Genomic DNA, 25365 nt, shown 5'->3' on the forward strand with positions numbered 1-25365 from the left:
ACTGTCTGAGTTTTGCAGTGTGAAAGAACCCAGGACCCTCTATGTTCTGCTGGCCTTGTGAGTCGGAAAGCAGGTACAGAACAGGAGCCACTGTGGTCTCATTGGGATGGAAAGTGAGAGGTGTGTCTTGGGGGACAGAGAAAGTGAAAGTTAGCTTGAACTTCAAATGAAAGGAATGGTAGAATCAGTAGGCCGATTCTGATGTGTATAAACCCCGCTGTGTGTAAATATCGAGAACCCGCGCTGGAAGTCACTCAGGCCGTTTTGTTGAGGGACGGATGCGATTGAGGACACCAGGTAATCCAGTTTGTATATGGAATCATGGTGTCTACAGTTTTCTTTAGGAGGAGGCGTCTCAGAACTTAGGTGTATTCTGTGGTTAGTTCACCTCCCCATGTCAAGGTGGACAGCTGGACACTGGCCTGGCCCTAATCTGGGGATGAGTGCCATTGAAGTAAATGCTGTGGGAAGGGCCTTCACTGGTGGAAGAAGCAGGTCCTATCCTAAGGGGAACGGTCGGCAGTGTCTATGGAGCACTTACCGTGTGCCAGGCACTGTGCTCCTCGCGTTCCTGTACACCGTCGGCTAACCCGCCTCGTCCCAGGGGCCAAGTCCTCCAGGTGTTGCCATGGGGAGACCCAGCCCTGGCTGCTTTCATACCTCCCTCAGAGGCATCTGGCTCAGAAGTGGAAGAGTGAGGATTCCACTCTAGGGCGACTGGACTTCAAAACCTATGTTCTTTCCACGGTTCCTCCTCATGACGAAGAATATCCTCCCACGGAGGTGCTGGTTTATTTCCAAAAGGCCCAGTGCCTCCTATGTCATCCAAAGCCCTGGATGTCAAGGTGGCACTGATGCCAGTTTCTTGAAGCCACTGGGAACTGGACAGTCATTTGAAGCAGGAAGATGTTCTCTGCTGATATTCCTGTCTTGTTTGAGTAAAAAAAGAAAAAAGTTGTTATTATTATTATTTCCTGCTGAAGCTGTCTCTGCAATAGTCAGGACTAGCTCTACAACCTGATATTAATTCCTCCACAGGCTGTCTTTTAACCTTACAATGTCATTTTGTGATATTGACACTTGATACTCAAAACAGTATTGTGAGAGAATTAGAACAGATCGGTTTCCCCAGAAACTGAGGCACAATTAAGTCATTTGGCCAAAGTCACCAGTTGTCCAAATCTGTGTGGGAAAATGGACTTTCCGGTTTTGAAGTGTCAGTTCTTCCCCACGGTGCTGGTTTTAGGAAGGTGCTGCATTCATGGGGTCCCTGTGCTGTGAATCCCCGAATCCAGTAGTCTGTGTGCCTCACTTTCTGTACATAACTGGGTGGTGGAAATGTATGAATTCCCACTCATTTCCTCACCTTCCAGTCACTCCCCAATGCATTGTTGTCTGGCTCTGTCCCCAGACTTGGAGTTACTCTCTAGGACGTCACCCAGAAATTTCTTATTGCTAAATACAGTGGGTGTCTCAGGCCTTACCTCTCTGTTAATTTTGACGGTGTTCAACATGTCAGACTTGAAACACGCCCCTTCCTTGTCTGCAACTGTGTCTGCCTTGTTCTTGTTCCCTCTTTGGGTCCTGTCCCGAGCCCTCTTTCTTCTGATTTTGTGCTCTCTCTACAGCCTCAGCCACGCCTCTGGCTGCAGTTGTAGATGCAGTTGTACCTGCCTGTAGATGTTTTCTGAAGTGGTTGGGTTGGTTTGGATTTCTCTCTTGAGGGTCAGCCTTGCGCATCCTGTTGCCGATTGATGTCTAACTCTCTCTCCCCACTCCAACTCAGCGGGTCTAAACCTGTCCCCAATGAAATTCATCCACTCCATCCTTTCTCCGTCAAAACCTTCTGGTAATCCTGTTTTGCCTGTCTCAGCCATCAGCATCACCATCTGCTCCATTGACTAAGCTGAAAAACTGGATGCTATCCTTGACTCTCTCTCTCTCCTTCCCATATCAAATGCACATAAGTCTTGTGACAATAACTTCTGAATATCTGTCACTTATTCTCTCTAAGGCCTTGGTGGTCTGGTGGTTAAGATTCAGCACTCTCCCTGCTGTGGCCCAGGTTTGTTTCCCGGTCAGGGAACCACACCGCCGTCTGTTGGTTGTCATACTGTGGAGTCTGACTGTTGCTGTGATGCTGAAAGCTATGCCACCGGGATTTCAAATACCAGCACTGTCACCCAGGGTGGACAGGTTTCAATGAAGCTTCCAGACTAAGACAGACTGGGATGAAGGACCTGGCCACCCACTTCAGAAAAATTGGCCATGAAAACCCTGTGAATAGCAGCAGAGCATCGTCTGATAGAGCACCGGAAGGTGAGAGGATGATGCAGAAAGACCTGGCAGGGACCGCTCTGCTGTCCACAGGGTCACTGGGAGTTGGAATCGATTCCACAGCACCACCACCAACAAATGTCTCTAAAGTCCAGTGTTCTCTTTTGTGTAATGGGGATAGTTTTACCTCCTTTATGGGACTGTTGAGGAGATTAAATTAGATGTTGTATTTTGCCATTCTGTCTTGTGCCTGGCATACTGTAAGTGCTCAATAAATGTCTGCTGTGTTGCTGCTGCTGCCCACTGTATCCAGTCTTGCCCCATGTCCCTCTCCATCCTCCACGCTATTGCTAGACTTTTATCTCTGATCTGCAAATCTGATCATTCCAGTGTCCTCAAATAGCTTCTCCTTACCGCCAGAATAAGATCCAGACTCCTGCCTGGCAGTTAGAGCCCTGTATACGCGCCCCACCCTCATGTTTCTCCAAGCTTCTGTTCCTTTTTTTTTCACATCTCATCTTAGATACTACTTTCTTCTTTGACAATCCCATTACTTTAAGGTGCCCTAGTTATCCTGTCTTCCTCACATTTGTGGATCTGCCCGAGCGCTCAGTGGGCCATACTGTAATTGCTTGTGTTTGTGTCTGACCTCTGCAGTAGTCTGTAAGACCTGTGAGGTGAGGGACTGCCTTGATCTCAGTCAGCTTCTCCACTCCTGTAACTAGCCTGCTGTCTAGTATATAGTTGGTATTCAGGAAATATTTGTTGAATGAATGAATAACTTCAACCTTTTACAATGAATTTTATACCAACATAGCTTTCCAAATTATTTCAGTCAACCTACATGGCTCATTAATTCCAGGTAAACCAGCAATTCATTTATTTGATGCAGACATATTAATAAAGAAATATGTTCAAGTTGAACCCATGTGTCATCTGAGTAGAAGGGAATAATGGAGTTTTTGTTCCTTCTGTTTTCTGAATTTTGTAGAATTTTTTCTCCTCATTCAGACTTAGATTTTCAACAGCCCATAGCTGTACCGTTGCGCGCACCTTGGAGATGTTGGGGTCAGTATTACTTTATTTGTGGTTTCAGGGCCACAGCGAGCTGGTTCTGGGAAAGTTTCATAGAATGAGCAGAGAAGCTTGTGACTGGAAACTGGCTCTTCAGAGGTCCTGTAAATGACGCTCAGGTTAATGATTTGTATTTTTCAGGTTTATACTCAGGCACTATGTACTAGTTTCTGATCTGCTTTCATCCACCCCCCTTTCCTTAATCTGTCCAATTAGTGATTGTTATAAATTGGGTGTCCAATATGTCTGAAGCTTTGTTAGGGGTTGAGGAAGATACAGAAAGGAATACATCCATCCTCTCTAGATGTTTGTGATCTGATTAATGAGATATTCATTTTTGTGAACATACGAAAATACAAGGAAGCACATGATAAGTGCCAAATAAGTAAAGCCGATGGGTGTAGGAGTCTGGAGACATGGCAGATTAAGCGGAGGAGGGGGAGCGAAGGTAGGATGACAGGAGGTGGACGCTAGAGGAGGCACATCGGAGCTCGAGGTCGAGGTCCCGGGGCCTGCAGATCACAGTCAAGGTGAGGACGAGACTTATGAGGACCTAGGGGTTGGGACAGAGAGTTCACGCATGCTTCTGGACGATGGTAAAGGGAGAAAGGAGGAGTGGAGACAGATAATTGGCATTCTTTTGTGTTAGGACTTTAGACTCTCATCAGAAGGAAAGCTTTTTGTTTTTGTGTTGTGAGCCAGTTTGAGTAGAAGAGCGATAATGGCGGTGTTTCAGTGGAAAACCATCTGGTGGGGGTGTCGGATAAACAGGGAGAGAGGCGCATCAGGTAAGATTGATGAGAAGCTTCCAACATGTCCGTCAAGTGATGTATAACAGCCTGTACACAGTTCCTATGTGCTGGATCAGACTTCTTGGCCTCAGGACCCCTGTGTACTCTTAGAAATCATTGAAGGCACCAAAGAGTTTTAGTATGTGTGGTTTATAACTATTGATATTTGCTATTATAGAAATTAATGCTGAAAAATTTTTAAATATTTATTTAATATGTTAAAAATAACAGTAATTAGCCCATAGTATGTTAACGTTTTAAAAAAATGAAACATAACTGTATTTTCCATGACAAAAAAATTGGCGAGAAGAATGGCATTGTTTTACATTTTTGCAAATCTCTTTAATATCTGGCTTAGTAGGAGACAGCTGAATTCTCATATATGCTTCCGCATTCGTTCTCTTGTGACATATGTCATGAAAGAATGAGAGTGAAAAAGGAAAATGGAGTCTTAGTATTATTATAAAAATAATTTCACCTTGTGCATGCTCTGAAACAGGCTTGGTAACCCCCAGGGGTCCCTGGAACACATTTTGAGAACCACTGTGCCAAAGGATTATCCTAATCGGGCCTGTGATGGACAAGGCCATTCCTTGCACGTGGAGGTGAGACGACTCTGAAGGCTGAGCTCACTCCTTGTGGCGTCTGCCCACGCCGTGGGTTGGAGAAGAGCATGCCTTCCATACCTTGTCCCCACAGGGACTGAGCAGCAGGGACAAAGGCCTTTTGATCTTGACAGCAAACAGGAGAAGACCCATGGGGCTATCTCGCAGGTGAGGGAAAGGCGGGGGCGCCTGCCACCTGGAGGCAGGTCAGGGTTGGGAAGCCAAGAATCCAGACTGAGTGTCTGTGCCCTGACTCCAGGCCAGGCTTTTAGCAGGAGAGGGTCTTGAGAGACTGAGTGTGGAATGGGACAGGCCTGAGAAGTTGTAAATTGTTGTGGCAAAGTCAGAAAACTTTGTCAACCTCTTTTTAAAAGTGCATCATAGCTTTTAAAATTTCTTTTTCTTTAGTAAAAATTAAAAAAACTTCCAGCCTGTCTTAATTGTGTTTGGAAGAACCCAGAAAAAGAGATTAATAAAAAATCCCATGTTTTAACTTTATTTTTCTCATCGAAACTGAAATACATGTACATTGTCTAAAATTTTGGCAAATTAAGAGAAGCAGAAAGGAAAAAATAAAAATCACCCATAATTTCACCACCCAGAGATAAATACTGTTAACATTTTGAGCATATATCTCCAGATTTTATTTAAGCTTTTTTTATAGCAGGGGTGTCATTCTATACATATTGTTTCATAATAATCTTTTCCTCCTTAACAATGTATCATAAAGTGAGGGAAAGAGTGTATCTAGGAAAGGTGCTGCCTCCTGAGGAAGAGTTTTTTATTTTTTATTGAGTTAATGATAGGTTACAATCTTGTGAAATTTCAGTTGTACATTATTGTCTGTCAGTCGTGTTGTAGGTGCACCCCTTCACCCTTTGTGCCCACCCCCCACCCCACCTTTCCCCTAGTAGCTGCTAATCTGTTCTCTCTGTCCACATGTTTAAATTCCTCATATAAGTAGAGTCGTACTGAGATTGGCCTTCTCTATCTGGCTTATTTCACTGAACATAATTCCCTCAAGGTCCATCCATGTTGTTGCAAATGAGACGATTTTGTTCTTTTTTATGGCTGAATAGTATTCCATTGCATATATATATACCACATCTTCTTTATCTAAGGAAGAGTTTTGAGAGTGAATGTGATTGCGTGTCTGTGGGTGTGTACTCTGTGGGTGGGTATGCACTGTCACCATAGTGGCTTCGGTAAGAAGTGCAAGAAAACCTGAGGGAAACATGGAAAAATGAATCTTGGGGAAACAGAGTTGGGATCACTTGATTAGCCACCTCTTAAACTTAGGGATCAACTTTCTAGAATGTTCTTTGCTTAAACCTTAGAAAATTTTCTGGTTCGTCTTGGTAAAATAATAATGAGTAAACTTTGAAGAGGAAATTAAGGGGATTTCAAGAAGTTCAAGGGAAGACTGGTAGACGGTGATTCAGCACAAACACGTATTGAACAATGTCAAGGGAGTTTGGAAGTGGCACTCGAGCTCCTTGTCACTGTGGTTAGGGAGCTCCATTATTGCATCAGTAAGAAACCTGGAAGTGCTGGCCTCAGTCACGCCTGCTGCCAGTGTGCAGCCTTTGCCTCACCAGCTCCATGGCGTCGTGCATTCCCCCCTGGAAAGATAAGCTAACGGGACTGTTCACTTGTCTCATGGTCAGAAATGGCCTCCTGGTTGTTAAGCTGAAACCACCCTTTGTAAATTTAAATATTTAAATTCTTCTCTTGGGATCTTTGGCTGGTTGCCATATTTGAAACACCTGTGAGTATACTTCATTTTCTGTACTTAACTTTTTTTTGCTTTTTTTGTAATTTTTTTTAGGTTACTACTATGAACATAAACTATTTTTGCAATCAGTTCTAAAAAATAGTTTGAAGACAAGTGAAGGGTTCATTCATTCATTTACCCATTCACTCATTCGACGAGTATTTACTGAACCCTAGTATGTGCCAGTCCCGCAGTATTATATTATTAGTATTAGCATTAGTAAGTACTGAGATAGATGTGTGCTCAAGGATTCCAGAGTTTTCTTTCCCATTAACTGATTATTTTGGAACTTCACCTTTTCCACCTCTTATTATATTCTTAACAATCTATGGCTGGTTGTGCTGGTCTCGTAGTTGTGTGGTTACGCGATGGTAGCTCAGGTGGCTGAATCAACAAGCTGGCTTCTCTGCTTGAGATGCAGACATACTGGGTTTAAAATAGTAATAGGGAAGCCAAGTCTTCAAGGTGGTGCACACCCAGATATTCTAGATTCAACCATCCTCTTGTCAGACCACTTCACAGCATTGCCAGCAGCCGTGGGCACGTGGCAGAGGGTGCTGTGCCAGGTCTGGCTGTCTGCTGCTTGAGTGTGGCTGTTTTCTGCCCAGTGTCCCTGTTTGGGTGATGGCAAGAGGGCTTATTGGGGGGCAGAGAATCATGATCTTGCGTTTCCTTCTTAATTCTCACCACGGTGACAAAACTTGGCTGATGTTTGAATTGTTTGAATTTGGCTGATATTTGGTTGTTTTTGAGGTCTCTTTCTGGGGAGGATGCTAAATATGGCCTAAGAGTCACTCAACTCTGTGACTTAAGTCGCTGTTGGGGCAACAAATACACTCCTTGCTAGGGTCCAAATGGTTCTCTCTTTGATTATTTGTGTTCTTCTCAGTGTTCAACCCACCAAAACATAGGCGTATAGCAGCAGGAGAATTGGCTTAGACGTCAGAAGACACAAGAGACATTGGTTTGAATTCTATCTTTAAATCTTATGAGTTGTTTAATCTTGGGCAACTCACCTTTCTAAGACGTGATTTCTTCATCCCAAATTTCTCCTAAAATCTACTTCAGTTGTTGGTGAGGGGATTAAAAGAGATTATATATATTTAAGCATATACTTTTTATGTGCTTCTCAGAACTCCTATAGTGACTATTGTTTATAAAATTCATTTGTCAACTAATCACATACTGGTTTCTGCCTTACTTGAGTTTTTGTGATTCCTGTCTTATCTCTCTACCATCAGAAGCACTGAACTAACCTTTCAGACTCAGCACCTGTGTCTCGTCCTCCAGGAAACCTTCCCAGACCTCTTCCATCTTCCCTCGCTATACCTTGCGCGGATCTTTATTATGCTACCTACCACGTTGTATTATAATTATCTGTTTAGTGTCTATATGTTTTATTTACTGAATGGTGACCTTAATGAAGATGGAACCATGTCTTATTCTCAGCACCTACCAGAACACCTGGCCCAGAGAAGATGTGATCAACCTGTGTTTGGGGAATGCATAAATGAATGAGAGTGAGAGACAAGTGGAACTGGCTTCTATAAGAGTAAAACAGATGAAGATTTGCGATGGATTCTTTTTTTTTTTATTATTTTTTATTTTTTTTAAAGATTTTATTTTTTCCTTTTTCTCCCCAAAGCCCCCCGGTACATAGTTGTCTATTCTTCGTTGTGGGTCCTTCTAGTTGTGGCATGTGGGACGCTGCCTCAGCGTGGTTTGATGAGCAGTGCCATGTCCGCGCCCAGGAGTCGAACTAACGAAACACTGGGCCGCCTGCAGCGGAGCGCGCGAACTTAACCACTCGGCCACGGGGCCAGCACCTGTGATGGATTCTTATTATCCTCTTATCTGTGGCATCTCTTCAAAGAATGGGAGACCCGTCATTCACCTGGGATATGGGGAAGCATGGCTTTCATCTCTGCCGGCAAATTCCAGAAGATAGCCACAGTTCTTGCTGAAAAACAACAGCTGTGGCAGAGTTGGGCAGGGCAGGGAAGTCACTAAAAGGAAAGAGATTAGCTGGGGCTCTTTCGGACTTGGGTTCTAACCCCACTTCTCCCTCCGCTCCCTTTGGAACTCTGTAATGAAATTTGACGTTTGTGTGGCTCAGTTACTTGACAGCCTAGAAGACTGACTGGATTTGATGTTCGTTCTGGTTTTGATGAGTCTGAATGTACCACAAGGTGCTCTCTCTCCCTGCCTTTACCTCCACAAGAGAGAATGCAGCTACACCCAGCAGTGTCCTTACTGCGAACGTGAACCGCTCAGCTTCCACAGAAGCGCAGTCCAAGGCGAAACAGAATCTGAAACCTTCTTCGGGGCGGCTTTTGAAAGGGATGATATTTCATTTCTGGTGTGGCGTGAAGGCCTTGGCGTAATGGATACAGGATCAGATGGTCCTATTGTTTTGTATTATTTAATGGATGCCATTTGACAAGACAGCCAAGTAGAGAAAACAGCCTATGTTTGAGATAAAAGAACAAGAATGGAGAAGGTTTTAAGAGTGTAAAAGCTTATTTTTTGTTTTTGTTTCCTGTAGGTTCTGGATGTAGCATTCGTTTGCTAGCTTTAAAAATGTCTTTTGAATAATTACTTTATATATCAATCAGGACTCTTTCATTTGTAAGTGCAAGAAACTGATCTTTAATTAGCTTAAGTCAAAAAGGGAATTCATTGGCTCAGGTAGCTGAAGAGTCAAAGGGCATCCCAGCTTTAGGCTCAGCTGTGTCCAGGGGGTTAGGGATGGTAGGGAACCTGTCGTTCTCTACTTACAAGTTCACCTTCTTTCACGTGGTGGAAAAGACGGCCTAAGGAGCCCCCAGACTTGTAGCAATCCTAGTGGAAAAAGATTTCTTCAATAGCTCTGCCAGGGAGAAGACATGGCATACGTTCCCTGGTCAGCCCCAACTGAATCACACAGAAGGAGGCTCCCATGGCAGTGAGGTGGCCCGTGACTGATGACGGAGAAGGGATTTCAGGCAGGCCAAAACAATAGGCATTCATTACGTTTTACTGGCCTAGAGTATTTCTTATGTTTTGGGCTTATCCTCTGTCTTATTCTCTGGCTCCCTTTCCTGCTTTTGCATAAATTAAATATGTGTTCCCAAAGCTTTCCTCTTTTATCGGTACTCTCTCTCCTGATGGTCTCCCCCAGTCCCACTCATCTGTTATTTCCTTATGGAAGACAGCCACATCCTTATCTCTGGCTCTGCCTTTCTCAGAGAAAGCTCACTCATCATTTCGATCTGATGTCCCACAGGCATTACGGCTTACAATCTCTAAAACCAAACTTGCCACCTCCTAAATGTGTTTCTTCTCCTAAGTTCCCTAATCATGCCAGTAGCAACATCCTCTTTGTACTTTCCTGGAGTTCTAACCTCAAACTTGCTTTTGACTATTTCCTCTGCATATCATTTCTCCCTTACATGAACTTTTTATCATTATGTCTCTCATGAATTTGTCACTTTCTCTCTGGTTTTATAGATACTGGTATATCTGATTTATTTCTGTCAAAATTATTTAGGTTTCTGGATGGAAGGTATTATGGCTTATTTATCTTTATCCTCTTTCTTGGTTGTCATCCTCCAGCTTCCCCCACCTGCCACTTCTCCCATCAATAGTATACCCAGAATTTTATGATCCAGTAAATATTTGTTGAATGAAGGAAAGAATTTACGCACTGTGTAGTGTAATTACCTGCTTATTATACTTGGTATTGTTAAAACCAGAGCCTGACAGTAGTTACAGGAATAAAAACAGGTTTTATTCAAGAACTATTGCAACGAGGGAAAGGACGTCAGCATGGAGCTGGGCTCAGTTCTGAATACAGCGTAGACAAGTGGGGATTTACAGCCAAGGAGTAGCTTGAGGGGTCAGTGGATGGATTTATTAAGAGGAAACCTCAGGGGTAGGGCGGGATTTTGGTTAAACAGACCTAACAGGATTCCTGCTGAAGGCAGGTCAGGGTGATCAGATACCGAGGACAGGGGATTCTCTCTGAACGGACTTAGCAGGATTCTTGCTAGAACTGGGCAATGCAGGCCCCACAAGAGTGGACGCAAGGCCAAGTCTTAGAAGCCTTAGTTAAGTAGAGCATCTGTGTCGTTATCTAAGTTGTATAGTTTTAAATCTTGCCTAACTGTTTGGCATTTACTGTAAGAAGATTTCAACTGTATAAAAGGTGGAGGGAGGAACTTACCCTAATCATTCAACGGTCCCCATCCCTTCCCTGTGCCAGCCCCCAGCATTCCCACGAAAACGCGTCTGGGAAAGAAGCACAATAGCTCCTGACCAGTCAGAACTGGCGAGGAAGAAGGGGCAGGGGAGCACAAGGAGAAATGTGTGGAGCTATTTGCTACAGTGATTTTGAGTATAGCGTGGGGTCTCCTTTATGCCAGGCATCTAAACCCCCTTACTCTACTGCTACCTTCCTTCGGTGCTTCATAAGGCCCAGCTGAGAGCACCTTGATGCGGCAAGAGACTAACGAATAGGAATTTAACTCAGCACTGAGAAAATGTCTTAGGAAAAAGTCAACTCACTGGACATTAGGACATCTGCTGGCTGGAGTCTGCTCTGATAGCACAGAGCTCAAAAGGCCCCGGCGAGCATTAGGGTGGCCCTCTTGAGCAAAGCAGTGTTGTCAGAACTGACAGGTGGAAAGAAGAACTGCTCAGCCCCGGCATGTGACGAGAGGGTGGAAGCGCACTAGGCGTTATTAAGCCCACGCTGTTCAGGCGAATCCCCCTGAGTGCTTCCTGAGAAGCCCTAGCGGGTCCTCCCAGCCTCAGAGTCTGCTCACTGTTTGCTTGGGAGGAGAAGGGGTGTATTTGAGAGGATGTTTGACCTCAGTGGTTCGGCCAGTTTTGCTGTCACCCTCACTGGTCAGGCGCTGGGCTCTCATCCTGTTTGTCCCTGCTCAGGGCAGCACCGCCCTTTCTCCCACAACTGCTTTCTTTGTTTCAGGTTCAACTTTGTTAAATCAAAGCATAATAAAAATCAAGATTGTTTAAAGCCCAAGTAGGCTGCTGTATAAAACTATTTGTGTTCTGCTTGCTGATTTTTACATAAATCAGGCCTGCCATGAATTCACTTTTGCCACGCTTAGTATTCTGTCCTCATTCTCATCTCAGAGGCGAGGCCTAGGGTTCTGTCATCTCCCCAACTCCTTGTTCCTTCTGGAGACTGAACAGTTGCTGCTGACAAGTGTTATTACCCATGACCACCTGCCCAGCCAAAATTTCTACACAGATGCTGCCCGATCATCGAGACGCTCGGCTGTCTTACAGTACTGATTATATATTCCTTTGACTGCTTGCTTTTTCCCTCACTGTATGTAGAAGAGTGTCTTTAATGATGTACAATTGGCAATTTGGGTGTCCTTCAGGGTAGTGACTTTCAAACTCTTGACTGCCATTGACAGTGAAAAGTGCATTTTGTGTACATTGTGATCCAGTGAACAAGCGCGTGGTGTGTAGAATGCCTAACTGAGGCAGAAGTTTGACTAAGTGGTACTTACCCTTGTTATGTGTGATAAAAACGGTTATGGTAACTCTCCAGTTTCTGTTGTAGTGTTTTTTGCTTCCTTATGGAATGCTGACTATGACACCGTAAGTGGATTCCTACCCCTGAATGAGTCACAGTTGGAGTCTGAAGAGAGCTGCTCAATAGTCATCAAGTTTCAGGAAGTCTTAGAATGTTAATTCTGAGAAGACTTTGCAAATTATTGGCAGCTTCCCTTTTCCTCCTGTTTTGTAGTTGGAGGAACTCAAGCCCAAGTAGGAAGGTTTCCTTGCCGGGAAACCGTGCTGCTTTGTGTTTGCCCTGCTCTACCTGTTTCTTCCTGCAATTGCCCAGCTAGCAGTTGAACCATATGGACTCTGATTTCTGAGCCTGCCAGTTGTGCCCAGGCAGCTTCATGGTCGTGAACATGCTACGCCACCTTTCGCTCCGCAGTTGGTGCTCGAGCTGTTTCCTCCCTTCTCTGGCTTATTCTCCTCTAGTCTCAGCCGAGGGGAGACTGTGAACAGAGCCCTGAGTATGGAGTCTCCTAGGGGTGGCACACAGCCGTCACTGTCATGACCCTAATGAGGAGTGTGGGTGAAGAAGGAAGAGCGTAGACATTAAGAAAGAAGGATGTCTAAATGTGCATGTTCTCTACGGCAGTTGCAGTCTTAGCTGTTGACAACTGCGTGCATTTAGGTGTATTTGATGTTTTTTATCTTTCCTTTATAATCATTATAATCATGATCTTATAATCATGATCTCCTTGAACCAAAATCATAACATTTCTTGTTTCATTGTTTCTCTTGTGAAGGAAATTACAGCACCTTATGTTAACATCAACTTTTGAGTTCTCGATACCATTCATAGTGTCTTAGTCAGTCTGAGCTGCCATAACAGAATACCATAGACTCAATAGCTTAAACGACAGAAATTTATTTTCTCGTAGTTCTAGAGACCAGAAGCCAAGATCAAGGTGGCAGAAGGGTTGGTGTCTGGTGAGGGCTGTCTCCGTGGATTATAGGTGGCTGCCTTCTTGCTAGGTTCTCAGATGATGGAGAGAGAGAGAGAGAGAGAAAGCCCTTTGGTGCTTCTCCTTAAAAGATCACTAATCCAACTGGAGCGGGCCCCACCCTCATACCCTACTCTAGCCCTAATGACCTCACAGAGCCCCGTCTCCAGGTAACATCATATTGAGTGTTAGGGCCTTAATATATGAATTTTTGGAGGACACAATCCAGTCCATAGCACAAAGCTAAGATCTTAGTGGAGTTTAAATATTGCCTGAAGTATGCAAAGAACTTTTCTCAAGTGCACTTATTAAAGACAGACTCTCTTATTTGAGTGAATGGATACTTTTCACACTGTATAAGTCTCATGATGCTTATTAGCAATAAAGACATTTAACTTCTTTTATATTCTTCCTAATAATGCAAGTATGTGGAAGATAGTTTATGGTTAAAATATGCCCGAGTAAAATGATGCTTTTAAAAAGTGATTTTTTCAGAGAATGTTTTTCTAATACAGATTCTATTCCTCATTAATAACTAATGAATTTCTAAATAGCCCAGCACTGTTTTCAAAACTTTATGCAGTATAGAAAAGCTACCTACCATCATTGAGAATAATACATATTTTAGAAAACAACCATTTATGCCAAAATATTGAAAGACAACTTTTAAATATTGGAATTACTATTGCTATCTAGAAGGATAGATGAATTTCTTAACTATGAAACTGTTAGGGAACCAGATGTTTGTCTAAAAGAAATGTTGGAGACAGCCACTCTAATAGTCTACACAAAATATCCATTCAAACTAAAGAAAAACAGAGAACGAAGATTGAGAATATAGAATTGTCTTCAAACCCCTTGTTTGAATTGCTGTTGGTCCACTTTCAGTATCTTTAAGGTCCTTGGAAACCCCCAAACCAGTTCTTACTTTTTTGACTGCTAAAGGTAGACTGTTGACCAAGAGGGATTTTTGCTATTGTTCTCTCGTTTCTAGGTTTAAAGAGGTGTGGGCTGTTTGCCAGTTTGAGGAGTCTGTGCATTTCTGCAGTGGGCTTTTGCATAACGAGAGACTGCTGTGTGCCTAGCAGAAGTATTCTGTCTCTTTGTGGGATCTGTGTTTGTGTGCCTTTGCCACGTGAACACATGTGTTTGCTTTGCTTCTCCTGTTTCAGTGTTTATCAGCTGAAGAGATCTTTTCCCTTCATGGCTTTTCAAATGCTACCCAGATAACCAGCTCAGACTTCTCTGTCATCTGTCCAGCGGTTTTACAACAACTGAACTTTCACCCTTGCGAGGATCGGCCCAAGCACAAAGCAAAACCAAGTCTTTCCGAAGGTAGGTTGGAAGCTTTTTCTCCCATTTGTTTGAAAAGTTTATAGGCTAGTCTGAAATGAAGTTAACATGCTTTCTGCTTATTTCTTTTTCTGATTTATTGATTTTAATTAACCTACATAGAATCCCTAGGTAAAATACTTATATTCTGGAACTATTTAGGATAAGAATAATTAGAACTCATCTAAGCTTTGTAAGTTATGCTCTTCTATTTGTGGAATCACAATTTTATTTGGTACCACTTAAAAACTTTCAAACTCAATTCTTGATTTTAAAGAATGTGTTTTATGCTATGTGTATTAGATTGCATTAACTATTTGGCTCATAATTGATCAGTTAATTTCCATTACCTTGTGCTTATCATATTATTTTAAAATCTGTCAATTTTTCTATAATTGCCAGTAAATGGATAAGGGAACTAGCGTGGTTCTAGATTAAATCTTCAGGTGCTAACTTATTATTGCTTTAATTTTCATAAATGAAAGAAGACGCCAGTGGCTTTTTAAAGTGCTTATAATGAAACTGCCATAGATACTGCATTTTGAAGGAATAATCTATTGCAAAAAAATTTTAAATTTAGGAAAAGAAGTGCGTGCTTAGTATATAGTTCACGTACTTAAACATGTAGGAGAGGTATTTTCACAAATGAGATAAACTATTTGCTAGCTGTGTGCAATTTCTTGGTATTCTCAAGTTGTAACCCTGTCCCGCATGGGTATTTTAATTCTCATTTTTTTGGTTCACTTTTTATTCAATAAATGTTTGTTGAGCAACATGCCAAGCACTGTTCTGTGTCTTGAGGACTCAGTAGCGAACAAGAAGAAAAACTCCCTGCCTATTTGGGCTTACAACGTAGTAAAGAAGAGAAATAATAAAAATTTATATAATCAAGCAAATAAATAATACAATTTCAGAGTAATAAGGCTATGAAGAAAATAAAGCAAGTGCGGGATAGAAGGAAACGGTGGGTGAGTGTGACCTTAGACAGGTCAAGGGAGGCCTCTCTGATGAGACTCACTTGAACAGAGTCCTGACTGAGGAGAAGGAGAGGGACGTGGCAAGATTTTCTCTTAGGGAAGAGAATTCTTGGTTGAGGGAACAGCCAGCATAAATTTGAGCACCAGCTTGGCATGCGTAAGGAACAGCAAGTAAGTCTGTGTGTCTGCAGCCTAGTGAGCCAGAGGGAGACCAGAAGGGGATGACGTCCCAGAGGTGGCCAGGGGCCTTGCTGGGTGTGGGAAATTGATTGGATTTCATTCTGAATGTGGTATGAAGACACTGTAGGGTTCCAAACAGGGGAGTGGCATGATTTTGTTTGGATTTGTGAAAGCTCATTCCACCTGCAGTTTGAAGGATAGACTGTAACGGGGTGAGAGGAGGAGCAAGGAGGTTGATCAGGAGGCGGTTGCCGGGAGTTGGTGCTCAGGATGGCTGGGACTTGGACTAAGGTGCGAGAAGTAGAAGTGAGGAGGAGTGGGCACATTCACGATGGATTTTGGAAACTGGGCTAAAATGGTTCGCGTCTGGATTGGATGGAGGGCAGAGAAAGAGGAATCAAAGTCTGAGCTGGAAAAACTGGATAGGTGGCTGCACCATTTCCTGGGATGGAGAAGGCTGGAGAGGAGCACACAGTTTATTGTGGAGCAAGCGAGTGGTGGGGATCAAGAGTATGATTTTCTTTTGTTTTGTGAGGAAGATTGGCCCTGAGCTAGCATCTGTGCCAACCTTCCTCTATTTTGTGTGTGGGTCGCCACTACGGCATGGCTTGATGAGTGGTGTGTAGGTCCACACCCGGGATCCAAACCCGTGAACCCTGGGTTCGAATTTAACCAGTATGCCTCCAGGCCGGCCTCAGGAGTATAATTTTTGACATAATTAGTTTGACATTGACATACACCCACAAGGTGAGATGTCCAGGTGGCAGTGGCATGCACACATTTGGAGCTCAGAGAATAGGTCGAGGTTGGAAATCTGTTTTCTCAGAGATGGCATTTGAAGCCACTAGTCTGGGTGAGCTCATCTAATGTGAGTGTGGATAGAGGACATAAAGAGAGCAAACATAGAGAAGAAAAGAAAAGTCTCAACAGAGGAAGTGCTGTTTTACAAATGTTTGGATTCCTTGGTGTATATATGAATACTTTGATCTCTCTCTATATGCGTAACAGGAATAGCAACAACGTGACAAAAATAATAATTGTCAACTCTTAGGTGGTACTTACTATGTGGCAGGTGCTATTCCAAGTACTTTACATATGTTAATGCATTTAATCTTTGTACAACTGTATGATGTAGGAACTACTATTCCCATTTACAGCCAAGGAGACAGAGGAACAGTGAGTAGTCATTTAGTCAAGATTTCACAACTTTTATATGGTAGGTCAAATAATCAGGTTCAAAATTAGGCTCTCTCTCGGCTTCAGAACTCATGTTCTCTTTTACATTCTGTATTCACGAGAGAGTGGGCGGAGCAAAATGGCAGGGTGAGCTGACCCGGGATTCTCTCCCCTCCAAAATAACAACAAAAGATTGGAAGAACTGAATTTCAGAGAATAAACATAATGCCAGCTCGTTAGAGACCTACAATACCAAGAAGGCAGAGATCATAAACCTAGCTTTACCCCTTCGGAGGCGCTGGAAAGGTAGGAGAGAACATCGCTCCCTCCCCTAGAGTCTGCGATCGCTGTGGCGTGCATCTGGAAGGAGCGGGGGAGGGGCCACGCGACCGGGGGATCATCCAGGACTCCTGCCGCTGATTCAGTGGAGACCCGCTGACGGGGGGAAAGCTTCCATTCGCGGGGACCCTATAAATCAAGGGCCTTGGGAGACCAGAGAACAGAACTGATCTGAACCCAGACCGGAGGTGAGAGTAACAGCCCTTCCCCCCAGCAAAGCCATTGGGCGCAGCCATCTTGCCCCAAGGCGGAGAGCTAACACGCCGCTCTCCACCCCAATCTAGTGGCGACAGGCTGTAACTGCAACTGAATTCTACCACCATGAGAAAAAACCGCTCCTCTACCATCCAGCAATTTATAAAAGCCCCAGACCAGAAGGAAAACAATAAAAACACAGAATTAAGTCCTGAGGACTTGGAATTAGGTAAACTAAGTGATAATGAATTCAGAGCAGCTATAATCAAAAAACTCAATGAGGTAGAGAGAAAGATAGAGAAACAAGCCGAGTTCTGGAGTTACTTCACAAAAGAGATTGAAATCATAAAGAAGAATCAAACAGAATTACTTGAGATGAAAAACACAATGGACCAGATAAAACAGAATACAGATTCCCTGAATGCCTGTGTAGACAACATAGAGGAGCAAATCAGCATAATCGAGGACAGACAGGCTGAATGGCGCCAGTCAGAGGAAGAAAGAGAACTAAGAATTAAAAAAAAATGAGGAAAATCTCCAAGAGATAATGGATTCAATGAGGAGTAAGAACATAAGGATCATAGGAATTCCCGAGAATATGGAAAAGGAAAATGGAGCAGAAAGTGTACTTAACAAAATTATTGAAGAGAACTTCCCAAATCTAGGGATCAATGGAGAAATGTGTGTAGAGGAGGGTTTTAGATCTCCTAGATTTGTCAATGTAAAAAGACCCACCGCAAGGCACATAATAGTAAAGTTGGCAAATAGGAATGATAAGGAAAGAATACTCAGGGAAGTAAGGAAAAAAAAGAGAATAACCTATAAAGGAGCCCCTATCAGACTGTCAGCGGATTTCTCTGCAGAAACCCTACAAGCTAGGAGAGAATGGAGTGACATATTCAAAGCTTTAAAGGATAAAAACCTTCAGCCAAGAATACTCTATCCAGCAAGAATTTCCTTCAGATATGAGGGAGAAATTAAATCTTTTCCAGACAAACAAAAGTTAAGGGAATTTGTAACTAAAAGCCCTCCATCACAAGAAATCCTCAAGAAGGCTCTCATACTTGAAAAAAGAAAAAAGGGAGAAAGGGGACACAATCCACAGACTAGGGAGACCGATGGATAGAACCAGAACAGGATAGCAAATATTCAACTATAGCATTAGGGTAAAAATAAGGAAACTACCAAAACAAGGACGATCTTAGCACTCTACAAATTAATAAGATGACCTGGAATAAAAAATGAAAATAATTATTTAGGAGGGGAAGAGCAAAGGGTCTAAATCAGTATTGGTCAAGTAGGTAAGAGACCACCAGAGAATAGTCTATATTATACACGAGATTCTAAATACAAACTTCAAGGTAGACACTAAAATAAAGTACAGAACAGAGTCACAAATCATAGATAAGGAAAAATCTAAGAAACCCAGCATAAGAAATTGCAGTATTAAATGGGTAATCTAAAGCACACAGGAAAAGAAACACAGGAAAACAAGATAATGAGCGACAGATTGACAGCATTAAATCCACATGCATCAATAATCACTCTCAATGTGAACGGATTGAACTCTCCAATAAAAAGACTCAGAGTGGCAAAATGGATTAAAGAACAAGATCCAACAATTTGTTGCCTCCAGGAAACACACCTCAGCCCCAAGGACAAACACAGACTCAGGGTGAAGGGGTGGAGGACAATACTTCAAGCAAATAGCAAGGAAAAAAAGGCAGGTGTTGCAATTCTCATATCAGACAAAGTGGATTTCAAAATAAGACAGGTGAAGAGAGACACAGAGGGACAATATATAATGATCAAAGGGACACTTCATCAAGAAGAAATAACGCTTATAAATATCTATGCACCCAACACAGGAGCACCAAGATTCATAAAGCAACTATTAACAGACCTAAAGGAAGACGTTAAAAACATTCTGTATTCACGTATACAAAGAATAGAAATCACCAACCAGAGCTTATCAGTATAATTAGCTATTTTGTGAATAACAATAATTTCAGCAATTGTTTTTTCTGGACTGTGTTTATATTTCTGTGAGTCTGTTTAACTTTAATACACTTTGCACTTTACAGTCGAAAGCAAATTCACCAAATGCTCTCTATACTAACGTTGACTAATAATATAGCATAGTAAAAGCACAGATTCTGCAGTCAGCCCACCTGGGCCCAAAGCCCAACTCGGTAATTTTCCAGCTCCGTTGGGCAATGACTTTATGTCTTTCTGTCTCGGTTTTCTCATTTAAAACAGTACCTTTCTCATAGGGTTGCTATAACAATTAAATAACTTTGTATTTGTAAAGCATTACAAATATTACCTGTCATGTAGTTAGTACCATGTGTGTCTGTTAAATAAAACATACTTAACATGTACATAATTCTGGGTACAGGAGGTCAGGCTTCAGAAAAAGCAAATACCCTACTCTGTGCAGGCTAATCACTGATATTCAAAAGTGTTTTTAACCCTAATTCCCAAGTTACTGTATCTCAGGAGTCAGGAGGTGAACAGGAAAGCGGGAAGCAGGAAGTGAGAGAATTCTAAGGTCAATACTGCAAAGTCATAAAATGGAAAAATCAACAGTTACAAGATCAGAAAGGCACTAAATATTTGGACAGAGGCCCCAATAAAAAGAGAAACACCTCTTAGGGTGCACATTGTCCTAGGAATTGAAATGGGCTGGAGTCTGGGGGATGGGGTAGGATAATATCTAGAAGAGTTTCTGGAGAATTAGAGAAATTAGTAGAGTACTTGTTCTTACTATTCTAAGATGCTTAAGTTGGCAGTATATTCCTTCATTTGGTGTAATATCTCAATCGTTTTACTTTGGTGCAGCTGCGTGATCTTGCGAAACTTATTTAATGTCTGTGCCTTAGTTACCTCCTCTGTAAAGTGGAGATGATAACAGTGCCTTCCTTACAGAATTGTTGGGGGTGTCAAATGAGTTAATATATGCGAGTGCCCGGAACAGCGCCTGGCACGGAGTAGGAAGAATGTGACTTTTCTATTCTCATGTGTTCATAGGTTCACTCCATCCCCTGGCCCCTGTGTTAGCCTCTTTTTTTCCTACAAAGAAATGATTTTTTACATAACAAAATGCACTAGATTCTTGATATAACTGTTCACTTAATATGGAGTCAATTCTGAGCTCATTCAAGGGAATCAAAAACTAAAATAAAAGTAATCCGAAGTAGTCATGATGCAAGGATTTTATGAACACGTTTATGCAGATGTTTCAGTGGGCAGAAAAATAGTCTCATTTATGAGAGGCCTCACATTTCGTGATCCTGAAATTGCCTTTCAGGTGCTTTATAAACTCGTATTGATGCGTGCAATAAACTGATGGTAAATGAAATTCTCTGGGAGATTAAGTTTTAGCAATAATTTAACGGTTCAAAATTTTTTTGATGAGGTCACAGAATGCTGTTTAATTCAAATAATAGGTAAGAACAATAGAATTTTACTTGTGGTGTCTCTGGAGATCACATTGTCCAGTCAGTAATGCAGCTGAGGATGCGCGTCAAGCTGTAGAGAGGGTCAGTGCCTTCCTCGAGGTGCCATACCTGAGGTGGGAGGAGCTCCCAGGCTCTGACAGCTGGTTTGCCGTCTGTTCACTGTATAACAGTGAGCTAAACGGACCAAAATTTATATGATGCTATACTTACTAATTTGTTTTTTTTGAAAATAGCATTTATTGGAGACTTACTATATTCCACGATCTCCATTAACTGGTTTTATTATTTTTTGTAAAAACGATGAAATAGGAGAATTAAATGAGTTAAAATAGGTGAAATTTTTAGAAGAATCTTAATGCATAGTGGGCATTCAATAAATGTTAGTTATTATTAACTAATATTCCTTGGAAATTTATTAAAATCTGTTCAAGTTCAGTAAGAAGCAGAGAGAACGGATCCTTTCTGAAACAGACTGTAAGAGGGACTCCTGTGTGTCCATCGAGAGGTCCAAGGAGTCTCTTTATACTAATTCATTCTTTGTTGCCCCAGTCGAGTGGACACATGGATCTTGTTTTCCTGAATAATGTCCCAACAGCACAAGAAGAGGAAGCGATGCAGTGTGCGTGGGCTGCGATGACTCCCGCTCCTGCAGTCCCCACGTGGTTCTGATAAATGTGCACAGTGGTCAGGAAGCTTAGAAAGATTGAGTAAGGAAATTAACTGGTACTTTTTTGACAAGATTTCTGGGCTGCAACTTGAAATATGCTATTCATTAATTCATTCATCAAAGAGTATGTGCTATTTGCTAGGCAATATTCTAGGTACTGAGGATGAATAAAACATAGCCTTTCTCTTAAAAATCTCATAATTTGTGTGGTATAGACAAATATATGTGATAAAATTACCGTAGCACACAAGAAATGGTAAGTGATCCAGTGACCTTCAAACAAGCTATGGGAAACTTGGCAGACAAGGGACTGCTCCTGGAGGAGCAGGGAAAGCCTCACAGAGGAGCTCAGGGAGTGAGCTGGAGAGCCATGAGTGAGTTCCCCTGGCCATGAAGATAGGAAGATATTTCTAGATAAAGAACCACAAGTTCCATGAGCAAAGGTAATTCTGTGTTTGGAAAACATCTTGTCTGCATCAAGGCCACGTTGAGAAGGGGGTAAATAACACTGGAGAGCTTGTCCGTTTACGAAGGGCAGTTTTTTATAGGGGCGTGAGATGATTAGAACTGTGTTTTAGGATAATAAGTCTGGTGGCCAAGGAAGTGGAGGAACCAGACAGAAAGCTGTCATCATGCATCAGATGAGGAGTCTGAGAGATGATGAGAGCCTGAACTCAAGGCACAGGCTATGAGGTTGGAGAAGCTGGAGTGAGTGATATCTCAAGCAGAATTGGTAGGGTTTGGTCACCAGTTATCTTTGGAAGTGACTGGAAAGTGAGAAATTGAAATTGATCCTGACGTTTCTGCTATTTATGGAGATACTGAACAAGCGTAGTGAGCAGGATTTCTCAGGAGAAGGTGTTGAGTTTAATATGAATGTATGTGGCTTTGCCTCTATTTGGTACTCAAAAATTTCTCTGCATTTTCGTTTAGTTTCAACATGTGTGTATCCTGTCTACCCAGTGAGATTATAAATATTTGTTGAATGAATGAATGCAGGTAGGCTAGTAATGAGATAGAAGGCTGTTTGTGTTAAGGGAAACTACGCGTAGGTATACCCTTGGAGGAAGATGTGCGATTGAGAACTTTTCCTTAATTGGAAAGTCTGAGGGGGGTAGGTAGTATTGTTTTAGATGGTAAGGTAATAAATGGGAATGAGATAGAGCTTTGTAGGTCCAGTGAGATGACTCTGTAGGGTATGGTTAGGAGTCTGGGACTGATAGGAAAGTGTCTAGAGAAGATAAAGTCATGGTCAGTGCTGTGACGATGCTTGTGGTAACATAGTAACATTTATTATCTGTCCTTTTCATTGGGTGCTCAGCACAGGCTACATTATAGTGCTTTGTGTACGTGTTGCCTGCACATTTCCTAGCTCCCAAACAAGAGATCCAAGCTCCTTGTTGGCAGGAACCATGGTTTGGTCCGCATACTGGGCTCCATAAACATTTGCTAAGATTGTTTATTTGTAGATGGACTCGCTCGAACTAGAATAATGGTGAGCAATCTTGTATTCATGGAGCACAATATAAGATGTTTACAGTTTTGTTAGGTCCCTTTTTAAAAACTAGATGACCTCGACAGGAGTAATGAAGCATATTGCTAAGAAATATGGGTGCTGGAGCCAGGCTATCTGGGCTCAAAATTCAGCTTTCTGCCCACGTGATTGGGCAGCTCATTTGAACTCCACGTCCTCTGTTTTCCTTAGCTGTGTGAAGGAGGTAATAGCAGCTCTTACCTCAGAGGGTTTTATGAGGGTCGAGTGAATTAAGGCGTGTTAGTCGCTTGCACGGTGCCTGGCTCGTGGCCAGCACTCAGTCAGCGCTAGGTGTTATATGGTGTTCTGCTGGTAGTGTCAGTGAGAAAAGTGGCCCAACATCTAAGAATGTTTTCTTGGCATTTTAAAGAAGTGGCAATACAGAGGCAGCTTTCCAGTCTCTCACACTGTCCTTTGTGCACAATGTGGGGCCACAGCCAAAGCCACGTGTTGTACAGCTCCAGGGGCCAGTTTGCGTGTCAGCCTGCACTGCCATCTGTGACTGTTCTATTCACACAGTATGTTTCACTTCTTTCCCATCGTGTCTTTACACCAACCCCTCTAGGATAACCGGGAGGAATTGAAGCCCAAAGGCAATCGGTCACACGTGCCCTTAGCTGTCGAGCCTAGGGGAACATTCGCTCGTTTCGTTCTAAGCAATGGTTATTAAGCACCTTTTGGGTGCCGGTGCCTGGGGATAGAGAGATGAAGGATGTCCCACCTCCTTCTGTCCCCAGGGTGTCCACTCTAGAGGATATTTTTGCCTTAACCGAGAGTGAGCTGGGCCATGTAGCCGCTCTCTCCTGCCCTGGGCACCCCCTTCCTGAGGGCTCACTGCGCTGGCTCCCCAGAGGCCCCTGCTGGGGGCTGAGGTGCTGCTCCCCAGGAGGTGCTCCCCACAGGCGCCTGCAGACCAGTGATTATGAAGCTCAGTGTCAACAGCTATGGTCACCTTGAAGCCAGCTCACCCCACCCATCTCCACCCCTGCCCTCCACCCATCGTCCCATACCTTTTCCGTGAAACCTCCACTGCCTCTGTGTTCCTCTGAAAGGCTGGATTTTACACTAGGCCTTAAGCCATAGATGACACTCGTGACTTGGAACCTGTGGGCCTCAGATTGTTTGTCACTGTTGTAGATGTTCTCCGAATTCCCTGCAAGCTGTAAAATTCTTTGATCCCGATATGATGATTTAGGACTGATGAAAGCATAGGCAGTGTCACTTTTAGTATTTATTATGCTATACTTATGTTCTCAGTTTTCTATATAATTTTCATTGAGTCAATTTTGTTGTTTTAAAGAAGCTATCTGCTTTAAGCTTTTAAAGAAGAAAATTTGTTTCAAGCATAAGACTTCATTTGGCTCCTTTGATTAATTTCTGCTCTTTCCCTCTGATCCACAGTTTGGGGATATGGATTCCTGTCAGTGACAATCATTAACCTGGCATCTCTTCTTGGCATGATTTTGACTCCACTGATAAAGAAATCTTATTTCCCTAAGATTTTGACCTATTTTGTGGGGCTGGCTATCGGAACTCTGTTTTCAAACGCAATTTTCCAACTTATTCCAGAGGTAAGGATGTTGGCTATTTGTTTCTGTGAACAGTTGTTTCTTTTAAATGGATTAGCACTTTGTACATTTTGAGCCTCCATAATTCTCACAGGATTTTATGATTTGTTTTATAGTGTTTTGGGTCAGAGAAAGCTGAATCACAGCAAATGAAAAAGCTTTACCCAAGCTGCAGGGGATGTCAGTGTCAGAGATGAAATCAATATTCTAGGAGGCCAGCCACCAAGACGTGCTCAGACAGCTCCAGGACGCCTGCGAAGGCCTGAACACTTTATTCTGTCTCACATTTGGCAAATTTAATTTTTCTATACACTTTTATTATTTCTATTTTTTCTAAAGAGCATGCAATGTCAAATTTACTGAAGATGTACCACAAAATTCCCTCATATTTACTACAGCAAAAGAAGACTAGACCATAAATTAGAGCCTAGTTGGCAAATCTTTTCATTTTTTTTTGACCATGGGGAAACAAAATCAGTTGAGGGCCAATAGATAAACAGCAGCTTACTTTTTCCTTTGATAAAATGTATTATTGAACATTGACTATAGTGAACTATTCAATTAATCAACAAATAATATATATGTTTTATTTCAAATCTATATTGTGGCCATAAAAAGAAGAGAGACACAGGAGGGAGAATAAGTGAGAGGAAAAGAGAAGGGAAAGAGAAAGAGACATTAATAGGAGGGAGCCACAGAGGGGGACTAGAGAAATGCACGTGCACACGGGCTGGCCCCCTGCAGGCACAGAGCAGGAGGGAGGCGCCCCGACAAGGAGGGAGGACCTGCCTCATCTCGGATGTTTAGGAAATTATAGCTGAAGCTTCTTTCAGTTTTCGCAGCTGTATGCGAAAATGGGGATATAACTTCTTAGAGTCTTAGATTTATTCTTATTAC

General features: G+C 42.5%; 1 protein-coding gene across 5 annotated transcripts in view; it reads left to right on the forward strand.

Moving 5' to 3' along the window:
• The window catches only part of SLC39A8 (solute carrier family 39 member 8), a 70435-nt gene that overhangs the window by 7837 nt on the left and 37233 nt on the right, over window positions 1-25365 (forward strand). For all 5 annotated transcript variants that reach the window (XM_070614151.1, XM_070614148.1, XM_070614149.1 and 2 more), the window contains 2 exons: window positions 14212-14374; window positions 24302-24471. In XM_070614151.1, the coding sequence (XP_070470252.1) occupies window positions 14212-14374; window positions 24302-24471 (333 nt within the window). The remainder of the gene's footprint in view (window positions 1-14211; window positions 14375-24301; window positions 24472-25365) is intronic.

This window comes from Equus przewalskii, chromosome 3 (genome assembly GCF_037783145.1).
Source record: "Equus przewalskii isolate Varuska chromosome 3, EquPr2, whole genome shotgun sequence".
In the NCBI taxonomy this organism is placed as follows: Eukaryota; Metazoa; Chordata; class Mammalia; order Perissodactyla; family Equidae; genus Equus; species Equus przewalskii.